Raw genomic sequence first — 12,897 nt, 5'->3', positions numbered from 1 at the left:
CTTCTTAAGGTGTGAGCCATGGGAAGGCTGTGGATTGGATGGACTCACAGGGAGAAGAGCAACGCCTTTGGCAGAAGATGGCCAACAATCCTGGGACTCCTGTAGAGGGCATACTCATGCTCCGTTCCAGTATGGGGAAGCGTCGGCTTTGAAGGTACCATTCTCCAAAATAAGACCTCCTGGGACTGTTTGGCTGCCATTTCCTACCAGTAGCAGGCTTGGGGCCCTGGGATTCCTCTTTCTTGGCATTTCTCACTTGAGGGCACTAGGACATGAGGGGAGAGATGTCCATGTGACGATCATTTAGGGTTTTGCTGAAAGTCTAAAAAAAAATATGTCCATAGTCCAGGAACTTCTTGACTGGATGATAGAAAGTGTACCACATTGTTCTGTCAACGAACAAATTGTGCAATGATTCATAGGCTTTATACCATAAGGGAAATGGTTGGTGCAAGCTTATTTGACACTACAGTTGAGATTGGGAATCACAAACTTTTTCTAGTTATTAGTTACTTTAGGTTTCCTCAAATGGTTTGAGGGAAAAGGGGGCCACTCAGAATGTAGAACACTTGAAAAGCAAGAAGAAGGGATGCTGGCTACCCTTTTCTCACCTTGGGAATCCCCATGGTTCCAAAAAAGGCATGTGAGGATGGTTGCTAAGGCCAAGGGGTGGCACTGTCATTTTAGCAATATTGTGGCTTGCCCAGGTAAGTTTTCAAGTTTTTCTGTGGTGACTATATAATTTATAATCTAAATCAGCTCACTTTTGATAGTGAAAGAGGCTAAATCATTACACAAGAACAACGTATATAAACCAGGATTGACCTGGGAAAATTAGGATATAGGGTCACCCTGGTTATGACCTAACTATTAGAGAGCTATGTTGTAAACATTTATTTTATGAAATGTCCTAAGCCATTAACTGAAGGGGATTAAGAAATAATTACATGTACATTTTGAGCCCTGCTTGCATCATGTCTTTTGATACCCCATTGGTCAAAGGAAGTCACATGGCCCAACTCAAACTCAAGAGGCAGGGAAATACATTCTGCTCATAATGAAGCCGTGGCAAGAGTGAGGAGGCAGGGAGGAATAAAGAATCATTGCCAGTACTTTAATCTACCATACTTTCAGTCACTTGGAATTCCAGATGCTTAAGCCACCAAACTTAGATGCAAAGGTAGTTAAAACTGAAAGGGGTCTCAGAACTTGTTCCTCATTTTGCATATTCCAAATCTGAACCTAAAGAGCTGAAATGACTGCCCAGGATCATATAGAAGCTGTGACTGTATTAGAACTTAAATCCACTGTTCCTTCCACTAAAGTCCTTGGCATGATCCTATGTTTATCATGGTGGACAGTAGCACAGATATGAAGGAAGGTAGAGCAGAGTCTGGTTATTTGAGTATGAACATACCTGACCCAGTCTTTTTCTGGAGTCATATTTTATCCTCTCAGCTCATTTTTCTACTTGAATTCATATACAATCTGAATCTGAATTTTAGTAATAGAAAAATTAGAATCATCTTCAAGTTTATTCTAGCTCATTGTTCCATATTCTATTTTTTTCTTAAATTTTGAAAACAGATTTAAGAATATATTTAGCATTATTCTTAGTAAGAGAATAAGCAATCCATTTTTCACATTATTCAAAAATAAATGAATTCTAGAAAATTGAAATTAGTAGTCTAGTGTAGCTTAGTACATATGGTACATTTAAAAAAAACTCACACCCATATCCCTATGTTACTTTTCTTAAAAACAGAAAACAAAAAATGTAAGATCATCACTACTTTCTATATTGGAAAAATAAATTGTCATCAGACTTGATGTGATTCATTCTGTCTTCAATGACATTTAAAAGAAATGTTTTTATTGATTTCTGGAGCAGAAAGGGAGAGGGAGCAAAAGATAGAAATACCAATGATGAGAGAAAGTCGTCAATTGGCTGCCTCCTGCACACCCCCCACTGGGGATTGAGCCCACAACCCAGGCATGTGTCCTGACCGGGAATTGAACCCTGACCTCCTGGTTCATCAGTTGATGCTCAATCACTGAGCCACGCTGGCCGGGCTTCAATGACATTTTTAAGGGAGGTAAGATGGTAGTGACGGTAAAGTCTGGAGACATCTCTAAAGTAGACAAATGAAGTAGATTTATTAATCAATAATGAAAGTGGCAAAGTAATAAATTCCACAATTTATAAATTGAACTCAAGACAAGCATGAACATTGTGTTCAGATCTTCACATTTAGAGCAATTCTCTGTATCATAGTTTCATAAAAACCAACATCTAACTGGGTATTTCCATGATGCAAAACTCAGGTATGCAGAAGTTCATCAGAAATCTGTTGGTGTTGCTCTTAGAAATAAAAAGTAAATTAATCTTTGTCGTACTTTTTTTTTTTTTTTTTTTTTTTTTTTACTAAGTATGGCGCAGAAATACAAAAAGAACATTTTTAAATATTGGTAATACATGTGAATGACACAAATTTCGTATAGTTCAAAATTATGAAAAGTCTTCCCTCTTCCCCTTACATATCAAAATATATTGACAGTCTCATTCTTTTTTATGGTTACAGGGTATTACTTTATAGGGATATATCAAATTTATTTAACCAGTCCTATCAAATGCTATATTAAATATGGTTAACTAAGCTGTCTATGTTTGGTGGCTTTTCTAAGCAGTCTTTTTGTTTTTTCAAAAATAAATACTATGAAATTCAAAATTAAGTGTGTGTAGGCATGCATGTGTGTGTGTAAAAGTAGTAATTTCACTTTGGGGTAGTTATCCTCAGAGATAGATACATATGTGAGAAATGAGTACCACGGGGCATGTATTGCAAAAGATTGGAAGCAACTCCAAAGCCCATCAATAGAGACCTTCTATCACATATATGCCTAATTTTTCTGTTTCATTAGTTGCTCCCTCTCCTTCTCTCTTAAAGATTGTTAAATGTTAAACATTGGATTATTTGATGCGTGTTCTTTCTTTTCTCCTCACTTTTTATACACTCTCAGGCATTATCATGGATTGTGTTCTCATGGTTTGGTGACCATTTATATACTTATGACTTCAAACTCACATCTCCAACCCAGACCCTTTCTTTCCGACCCAGACCCCAGATCCAACTGCCTATATGACATCTCCACCAGAATAGCTCATGTTTTTAATATATTTAAAACTGAACTCTTCACTCTACTCTCTCCCTTGCACCCAGGTCTTTCTACTCCAGTACCTCCTGACTCAGTACCTGGTACCATCATCTACTCGGTTATGCTAACTTGGCACTGGGCAGTGATCTTTGATTTATGCCTCTCCCTTGACTTGAGGCAAACGCCATCAGGAAATCATGTTGATTCTACCTCCTAAATATCTCCAAAGCTTGTCCAATTCTTGCCATCTCCATGCCACCACCTTCGTCCAAACCACCATCACCCTTTTTTATGATTATTACAAGTCTCCTAGCTGCTATCTGTGCAGCCACTCTTGTTTTCCAGCAATCCATTCTTCATACTGTGGCCAGATTTCCCCAACATGTTATGTTTAAATGTTTAAACAAAGAAGTTGAAATAATTTTACAGTAAATATTCTTACACCTATCACCTAAATTCAGCTTCTACATTAATTGTATTTGCTGATCATTATCTATCTGTCCATCCCCTGAGTGTTCTTTTTAAAAAATGCAAATCAGGGTTCTTTTTAAAACCCTTCATGGCTTTTCGTTGCCTTGAGAATAAAATCCAAATTGTTGCTCACAGCCTGCCAGGCCCTGCATAAGATGGTTGCTGCCTTCTCTCCAACTTGTCCCAAGTCATACCTCCCTTTCCCTTCTTTTTAGTCACACAGTGCACTTTTCTGCTTCTCAAATGTGCTAGGCTCTGCCCCATCTCATGGCCTTTGCAAGGAATCTTCTTGCTTCTTCTTCTCATCAGCCTGATTTCCATTCATCATCCAGGCCTTAAGTGTTCCTGCTCAGGGAGACTGCCCCTGATCATCCTCTGCCTGACTAGGTCACAACAGCCTGCCTCTATTTCACCTTTATGGCACACATCACAATTATAATAAATTATTCATGTAATGAGTAATTTAATGCCTCTATTTGTTCCCTCACCACCACACATCCCTAGAATAAGGACAGAGTCAATATTTTTTTTTTTCACAGCTATATTCCCTGTGCTTACTTCATAGTGGGTAATTTTAAAAAATATTGATGGAATAAGTGAAAATGAAAAAAAAAAAAGTAACATCATAGAATATTAGACCAGTAGGCATCTTTAGAGAGAGAGATAACTGTTTCTTTCTTTTTTTTTGTAAATATATCTTAATTGATTTCAGAGAGAGGAAGGGAAAGAGAGAGAGAGAGAGAGAGAGAAACATCAATGATGAGAGAGTCATTGATCGGCTGCCTCCTGCACGCCCCCTGCTGGGGATCGAGCTGCAACCCGGGCATGTGCCCTGACCGGGAATCGAACCTCGATCTCCTGGATCTTAGGTTGATGCTCAACCGCTGAGCCATGCCCTGAAGGGCTGTTTCTAACTTTCAAGTAACAAATAAGGAAACTGGAACCCAAACAGATCAAGAAAATCTCTGAATATGCTTGCTGATTAGCCTTTTAAAAGAAAGCTTTCTATAAGCACTGTAGTACAACCCTAGACACTTCATTGCAACCTGTGCAGGCATACATAAAAGCACTGAGTGTGCTCTCCAGCCCAGCATATCAGCTTCTCAGAAGGGACCACATCCTTGCCTGCAGCACCCTCCTCCTTATTTAGAGATCTCAGTCCTCAGTTTTCCCTCGGTTGAATCAGACAAGTTGTAATGGGACATGGGCAAGCTTAAGAGCCTGACTTTATCAATTTTTTGTGTGTAAATAGCACCTCTAGGACACGTGGAAGATTCAGTTTTTAAGTTCTAATTTCACTTACATTGTTATTGACCCTAGAGTCATCAGAATGTATATGTTCCAGGTCACAAAAACACCAAAAACAAAGATATTTTGATGGGGCTTCATAGTCTTTGCCTCCTTTTCCTTAAGAAATTTACACAAATATATGATCAATGATCATTAAATATTTAAATAACTAGCAGATGAATTGAGCCCACCTGATTCACAGTGATATTAGACTCATTATCATCCTCTTCCTCAAGGTTTCTATCTGGTGGGGAAGGAGAAAGCAGTGGAAGAAATAAAGGAAAACCTCACTTTTAGAACCAAAGTGGATTGAAATATCAAGTCCCAGAAGCACCTCAGCGTGAAAGCCTACAGCATTTTGGGTTGTGATCAATATTGTTTTTTCTTCTATGTAGATATTTCCCATTAAACTGAACATTGCCTTTAGAAGTTGGCAGAAGGGTTTTCCTCCTACAATGGTGTCATTTATGTGCTCTGAAATTAAAGAAAAGAAATAGGAGGAGGAAGTCTGCATGGGCAAAACTGTAACAAAAATTGGATCTGCAAGATTTAAACCATAGTAATGGAAATTGGGCCACAACAAGAATTCCAAAGGATCCAAACCTACTAAATAAAATCTTCAGGAATCTCCATCATTTTTATCAAGCATCTCGGATGATTTTAATACAAGTGGATCACAGTTTGAGAAACACCGCATTAGAGGACAAATCATCTTTACTGTATTATTTGGACCAACTCTACATCATTATGGCAGATTGGGTTTGACTGACCTGGACATTATTAATGGCAAGGCAACCATGATGAGGTGGAAGAAAGCTTAACCTTGGACTCAGATGACATCAGTTCAAGTCTTGACTATTTACCAACCATGTGACCTCAGTCAAGTTAATTATCTGACCTAGCCCTTCAGCTATTTGCATGTAAAACATGAATAATCAGGCTGCCTTGAAGTAATTGAAGATACCAAATGAGGTAATATATGTAAATATGCTCTGTAAATTTTAAGCCACTATGGAAAAAATGGTCATTACTGATGAGCTAGTTATAGCACTCTGTGATTAATCTCTTAAGTCTCTCTTTTCCTGGATGTTTGGTTAGGTGTTAAGCGTTCTATATACAATGAATTGGTCTCAAGTGTACAGCAAAAATACCAAAAAAAATTTATTTTGTGCTGTTACTCACTGTGGGTGTTAGTCATTTATTTGTTTTCAAGGTGTAGGTCATTTATTTATTTGAAGTAGGAATTTCCTACTTCATCTGATTAGATAATAAATATTACAAAAAGTAATTAATTTTATGGAAAAAAATAGTGTGGTCAGTTTTTGTTAACAAGTTGTGTAATCTGCAAGCAAACCATCTTTCTCCCTCTCCCCTTAACACCCTCTTCCAATGTGATGTCCATCTCTTTCTATGACCTATGTCTGGGAAATCATGTCTGGGAGATCACTCTGCCTTCTTTACAGGGGTGTTGTTCAGAATCATGCCTTTTTATCTACAGAAGGAAATTTAGCAATCTGTCAAAACAGATTCCATAGAAATACAAACTACTGTTGTCACTATGAGGAGTGCATAGTGTTTCAGAGACTATCAGTTGTATTTAACTTACCTCACTAGAATCCATCAAAATATTCTGGTAGAGGGTTCCTTTCATATTTGGAAAAGGGGAGTAGAATATATAGCTAGTATTGCCTATAAATAACAAAACACTCATATAGAGTAGGAAAACCTACTTTTCTCTCCACTTTTTCTGTACAAGAAGAGATTTTTCTTTATTTAGCTTTTTTTTCCCCCCCTCTGAATGAGGCAGAAATTAATACAACAAGCAAACAAAATATTTCATTATAATAGTTAAAGCAAAAGTTTAAATCATTGGCATTTGCTGAGGAAAAAAAATAAAGTCTCCTGAAAGATGGATAGACCAAAGCTAGGTATGTGTTTGAATCCAATTATTTTATTTTTATCCCTTTATTGTTAAATCTATTTACTTTGGGGAAAGAATATGATCGAGCCTTTCAAGATTTTTTTTCTGCTTAGCCAACGGTTTATTTTTTCAGAAAGTTGAAACTTCTTTGTGCAAATCCATGGGAATTGATGACTATTTACAATAAAACTTGTTTTTAAATCGTTCTCATTTGGAAACAAGGAAAGTATCCATTCCATTACAAAACAGTTGTCAGTTGTTTATGGTTGAACTACAGTTAGAGTGATTGGTGGTTGGGAATATATTTTATTTTTAGTCCTTTCCTAGTATTCATTATTCATAAATGGACATTTTTGAAGAGAGATTATTAGTTTTCAGATGATGTGAAGAAAGAGAAATGAAGATTCTCTTGAATCTTCTTGCTTTTGACCTTCTTCGCCAATTTCAATTAATTTGTCCTCCTTAATTCCTGACAGGTGGGGTGCACACCAGAACCATCGGGGAATGCCCTTAATGTTTTTTCCACATGGATTAATGGAAATATTACCAATTTTTACCTCTTTTCTGTCACCTTCGAAGTCAGCTCTGTTAAAGTTATTTGCTTGCAAAGCATCTGAATGCACAGAGCCAGGTTCTGGTTGGGGTTAGGGGGGGCTGCCCTGGCCCTTCCCCAGGCGCCAAATTATAAGGGGTACTAAGCATTCCTGAGAAGGTAATGAGGTGGAGAACTCCTCTCAAGAAGAGTCTAATATTAGCAGGAAGAAATAATGTCTGCTTGAGTAGATAAGTGAGGAGGAAACCCCATGCCTAAAGAGCAATTCGCAATTAATAAATTCTGAAAAATACAGGTCTGGTTAGAGACAGGCCTGTTGTTTTGTTGAATGGGGTATACAATTTGGGCCAAGCATGAATTGTTAAGTACATAGGAAAAAAGTGGTTTGTCTCCATTGGGGATTTCCTTTGTATCCCTTCTACCAGGAAGGTGTTCCTCAGAATAAATGTTGTACATATAAATATTTCAAGAACATCTGAGGAGCATCACATCATCAGAATAAAAATTGGCCCAACTCTGAATGCACTCAGTCTCCATTCCTGGATTGAGAGTAGTTGTCATGGGCAGGCTGTTTTTGTTCTGGGCCTGAAGATGAGTCCAAGGGTGGAGCGGGCTAGAGAAGGAAAACACTCTTTCAATATCCTAAGAACAGTTAAGAATCACTAATTCCCTGGGACATTAGAATGGCGCTCTCCTGGGAAGAAATAACAGGAGTAATTTTCCAAACTCTGTCAAAGGCTGGGTCACTTACACATGAGTATGTTCATTTCTGCTTTGTTCCTGGTACCTACCTGTCTCGGATGCCAATTTATTCTTCTAAACTCCTTTTCTGATAAGAAGGTGGTTTCTGTGTTTGATTGGTTTTATATAATTTTTATTTTAAAAAAACATATCTTTATTGTTGAAAGTATTATAGATGTCCCCCCCTTTTTCCCCATTGACCCCTTCTACCCCACACCCACACACCCCTGCCCCACTTTATTTCTTAGAGCAGCATTAGGTTTATGCATTGGTGTGGTACATTTATTACAATTGATGAACCAATATTGGTATGATATTATAAACTAAAGTTCATAGCTTATATTATGGTTCATTCTTAGTGTTTTACAGTTCTGCGGATAATGCATAATATGATGTATCCACAAGTATATTATCATACAGAGTAATTTCACGGCCCTAAAGATCTCTTGTGTTTGAATCCTTGGCAACCATTCACCTTTTGGCTGTCTCTATAGTTTTGACTTTTCTCAGAATGTCATATTGTTGGAATCACACAGTATGTACTTTTCCTACTTGCTTTTTTCACTTATTAACATGCATTTAAGTGTTTTCCATATCTTTTTGTGACTTGATAGCTCTCTTTATTTTGTTGTTGTGGTAAGAGCAATTAACATGAGATTTACCCTCTTAACAAATTTTTAAGTATATGATGCAGTATCTTTGTTTTTAAGTAAAGAGAGATAAAGGGATGAAAGAACTCTCAGAAACAATAACAACATTTTTAAATTTCTCTGGAGATGATGGAAGGTCTGCACTCATGCTGCTAGTTTTCTTGGTTTTATTGTTGGGTACAAAGGACTGTTCCTATTTACTTGTCTTACCATGTTTAGTGCAAAAGTAGTAGCAATACTTAAACACTTACCATGCCTACTCCTAAGCTTCTGTATGAAATATATATCCCAGACCAAAGCTTTATGTCACACTGTACTTGCTGCACAGTGTAATGTCTTTTTCATTAAATTCCTTTTCCTAATATCTCTAACGTGTTTTATTACAAGTTATTTCCAAATATTTGAAGATGAGTTGTGTATCTTTAAAGATTGATTGTATGTTACCTATTTCTCCTCTTTTCATACATATTTGTCTTTGGAGAAAAGCATATTTTCTGAATTGAAACACAGATTGGATGAGTGTCTGGTTTCTGTTTCTAAGGCAAGGGTGATGTTGAGCAACTCTTTTTGATGCTCAACTATTGAATATGACCTCATTTTGGTTTTTAGTCACTTATCTTCCTGTAAATCTGAACCCTGACACCATCACTCTCTTTGCCCTCCCCTCAATAAATCATGAGTAGTGACAGGGGAAGGGACCAAAAGTGACATTTATTGAGCACCTACTATGTATGCATCAGGGGCTTTACAAATTGTGATGTAATTTATTAGCTGAGTTTAAAAAAGACAAAGCACAAAACAGACATGAGTCTCAGCGAGGTTAAGTAACTTGCCCAAATTTATGCAGCTAGTATGTAATACAGCCTCACTCCACGTTGGGTTCCCCAATTCAGATCCCCAAACCCATGCTCTTTATACTTCACCAAACTGCACCCCAGATAGAAATTCTGTGCTTGTCATGGACTGAAGACTTGCTTCTCAAAGTGTGATTCATGAACCAGCAGTATTAGCATCACCTGGGAGCTTGTAGAAAATAAAGAACGTTGGGCCAAACCTGAACGCACTGAATCTGAATATTTATTATAACAAAATTGTTAGTTGATTTGCAAGTGCAATAAACTTTAAGAAGTGTTGGTGTAGAGAATATCAGAATGGGCTTTGAGACTTAAGATACTTGATACTGAAGACCATTGCCTGTGCCCGGCTGGGCATGGCTCGGCGGTGGAGCATCGACCTAGGATCCAGGAGATTGCGGTTCGATTCTCAGTCAGGGCACATGCCCTGGTTGTGGGCTCGATCTCAGTCAGGGGCAAGCAGGAGGCAGCCGATCAATGACTCTCTCATCATGGATGCTTCTATCTCTCTCTCTCCCTCTCCCTTCCTTTCTCTGAAATCAATAAAGATTCATTAAAAAGAAAAAAAGAAAACCATTGCCTGTTAGTTTCAGTTAATGTGACTATTGGCCTAAGGCACCCCATTTACCACTTCATTTTTTTCTTTTTTATTTTATTTTATTTTATTATTTTATTTTATTATTTTATTTCCATCAACTAGTCTCTTCTTTGAGCACTTTTTTCCCTCAATTTTGAATTCTTCACATAAACACGTGCTTGATGACTAACATCCTTTTTTTTCTTGTGTTCTCCTGTAAGTATCCTTAAGACATTCCCTGGGCATGTAGTCTGACCTTGTTTCAGCGTACGTGCAATGAAGACCTGGATATTTTTTACTCTAGATGAGTCTTCCAACCTGAATCCAAAGAGGACCAACTAAACCTAGATATAGTCTCCTGTACCTCTGAGGAAATGGAGCCCCTAAAAGCTTTATTACATTGAATTAATCAGACACTTTCTAGATGAGGTCTCTTCCTTTTTTTTTTTTTTTTTAATCCTCACCAGAGGATATTTTTCCCATTGCTTTTCAGAGAGAGTGGAACGGGGAGAGAGAGAGATAGAGAAACATTGATGTGAAAGAGACACATCGATTGGTTGCCTCCTGCACACACCCCGACCAGGCTCAGGGATTGAGCCTGCAACCAAGGTACATGCCCTTGGCCGTAATTGAACCCGGGACCCTTCAGTACGTGGGCCAACACTCTAACTGGCTAGGGCAGTCTCTTCTTTTTTGTCTATATTCAGCACTTGTGTTGCTGATGATAATCAGTTATAGAGAAAATCGTTTGGATACCTACTTGACTTAAGCCAGTGAAAAATGTGAGACCTGAATCAGGAATACAAAAATCAACATGGATGGGCCTTGAGAATATTATGCTAAGTGAAATAAGTCAGGCAGAAAACACTAAGAACCATATGATTTCATTCATATGTGGGATATAAAACTGAATCTCATGAACACAAACAGCAGTATGGTGGTTGCCAGAGGGAAGGGAATAGGGGGGTGGGGGTTAAGGGGGGCATAATATATGGTGATGAAAGATGATTTGACTTTGGGTAGTAGGCACACAGTGCAATATACAGATCTTGTAACATAGAAACCCACACCTGAAACCTATATGATCATATTAACCAATGTTACCCCAATACATTTAATTTTTAAAAATTGAGCTTTGAAATAAGATGATTTATGATAAAGAACACTGGGTTCGATGGCTCAGAGGCCTAGATTCTATTCTACTCCTAGTTCTGTTACTTGCTGTGGATTTTAAGCAAGATATTTCCTCTCTCTGAGCTTTAGTTTCCTCATCTGTAAAATGAAAGGCTTGAATTAAGTGATATCCAACGTCCCCTCAAGTTCTAAAGTTCTTGAGAGCTTTGGCATCTGGCACATGCTGGAATTATTTTACTCTAGGATGCCATTGATTGTAAGAAGCAGCATTATTTTACATTCCACTAAAAAAGAAAAAATGTTGCCAATTCTACCTGTAAGATATTGTTCTGGATGTTCTACATCTGTCCCTGTATATTTTCTCTTTGCCCTTCTTCACTCTGCTCTCTGCCCCAAAAGGCAAATCTTAAAGAACTGCTTCAATGGACTTCTTGCCCTGTGGATTTTGGTTGGGTTTGGCCACAGGAAGGTATCAGTAGGGAATGGAATGGTGGGAGAAAAGTGAGATTTGATAGAGTTATTCCCCTGGCTCTTTCCTGCTAGGTTACGAAATGAGAGTGGCTACATTCCTCTACTTATGGCTGGCTACAGCTCCAGTCAGGCGGCTTCTCCTACAGATAGAGCTACAGGAATCATTCCTTCCCTTTACCCCTTCAGGCCTATGAGAATCAAGTCTCCCAGCTGTTGCGAGCTTCACCATTCCTTGTTACTTTCCCTTAATCCTGACCACACCTTTATAAATACGTAGTCCTTTTATTAATCTTTCCTCAATGTCATAGTCACAGTCTCAGTGTTCCATTTGTTTCCTACTGGGACCTTAATTAATATAGTAATTGGAATCAGCAGTTATCTTAGAAAGTAAGTTCTTAAAATAGAATTTTAGTTTTGTGTTGCTCACATATTTGAGGAGCATTATCAGCACTTGCCAAAGTAATAGATGCTTAGTTTGTTTGACTAAATGGACAAAAATGATCTTCCAATTTTAGTGCCTCTAATCCCTGGAAAAAATATCAGGTAGCCAGAAATCAAGAGGGATTTTTCTTATAGGTTTCCCAGACTGTGAAAAGTTGGTCATTTAAAGATATATGTTGTTTCAAGATTTCCTGTGCTCTCTACAGCAGACACTCTTGCTTTTGATTATCTTTGCTGACTGGAATTAAAAAGAAAGCATTTTCCCAGTTAATATCTAGGTACCAGGTACTAGGGACTTTATTGCTTTGCTCTAGTAAAGATAGCACATCTGGAATAGCAAAATGCCATCAATATGATGAATCAGCATGCTATTCCATATGTAAAGACAATCAAGCTCCCTCTGGAGTACATTATAATGAAGAGCCTGACAGATGATGATATCTCTTAGGTAAGAAAGTAAAGAAACTGTTCTCTCTATCATATAAATGTACCACTATACTTAGACTCAAAGAATACCTTACATAAAACATCCTCTCAAGAAATAATATCCCCTGATCAAGAAACTCAATTTACAGTGAAAAAAAAAACACACACACACACACAAAACACATCTATGAGTTTATGCTTTGGAACTTATT

General features: G+C 37.8%; 1 protein-coding gene across 1 annotated transcript in view; it reads left to right on the top strand.

Moving 5' to 3' along the window:
• The window catches only part of SYTL5 (synaptotagmin like 5), a 98,133-nt gene extending 91,916 nt beyond the window's left edge, over positions 1–6,217 (top strand). The window contains exons 17-18 of the mRNA XM_081125737.1: positions 10–154; positions 5,154–6,217. Of these exons, the coding sequence (XP_080981863.1) occupies positions 10–152 (143 nt within the window). The 3' untranslated portion in view covers positions 153–154; positions 5,154–6,217. The remainder of the gene's footprint in view (positions 1–9; positions 155–5,153) is intronic.
• The last annotated feature ends 6,680 nt before the right edge of the window (positions 6,218–12,897 follow it).

Source organism: Miniopterus schreibersii (genome assembly GCF_964146895.1).
Source record: "Miniopterus schreibersii genome assembly, chromosome: X".
Classification (NCBI taxonomy): Eukaryota; Metazoa; Chordata; class Mammalia; order Chiroptera; family Miniopteridae; genus Miniopterus; species Miniopterus schreibersii.
Note: the sequence above shows the minus strand (reverse complement) of the source record. Positions and strands in the feature narration are given on the sequence as shown.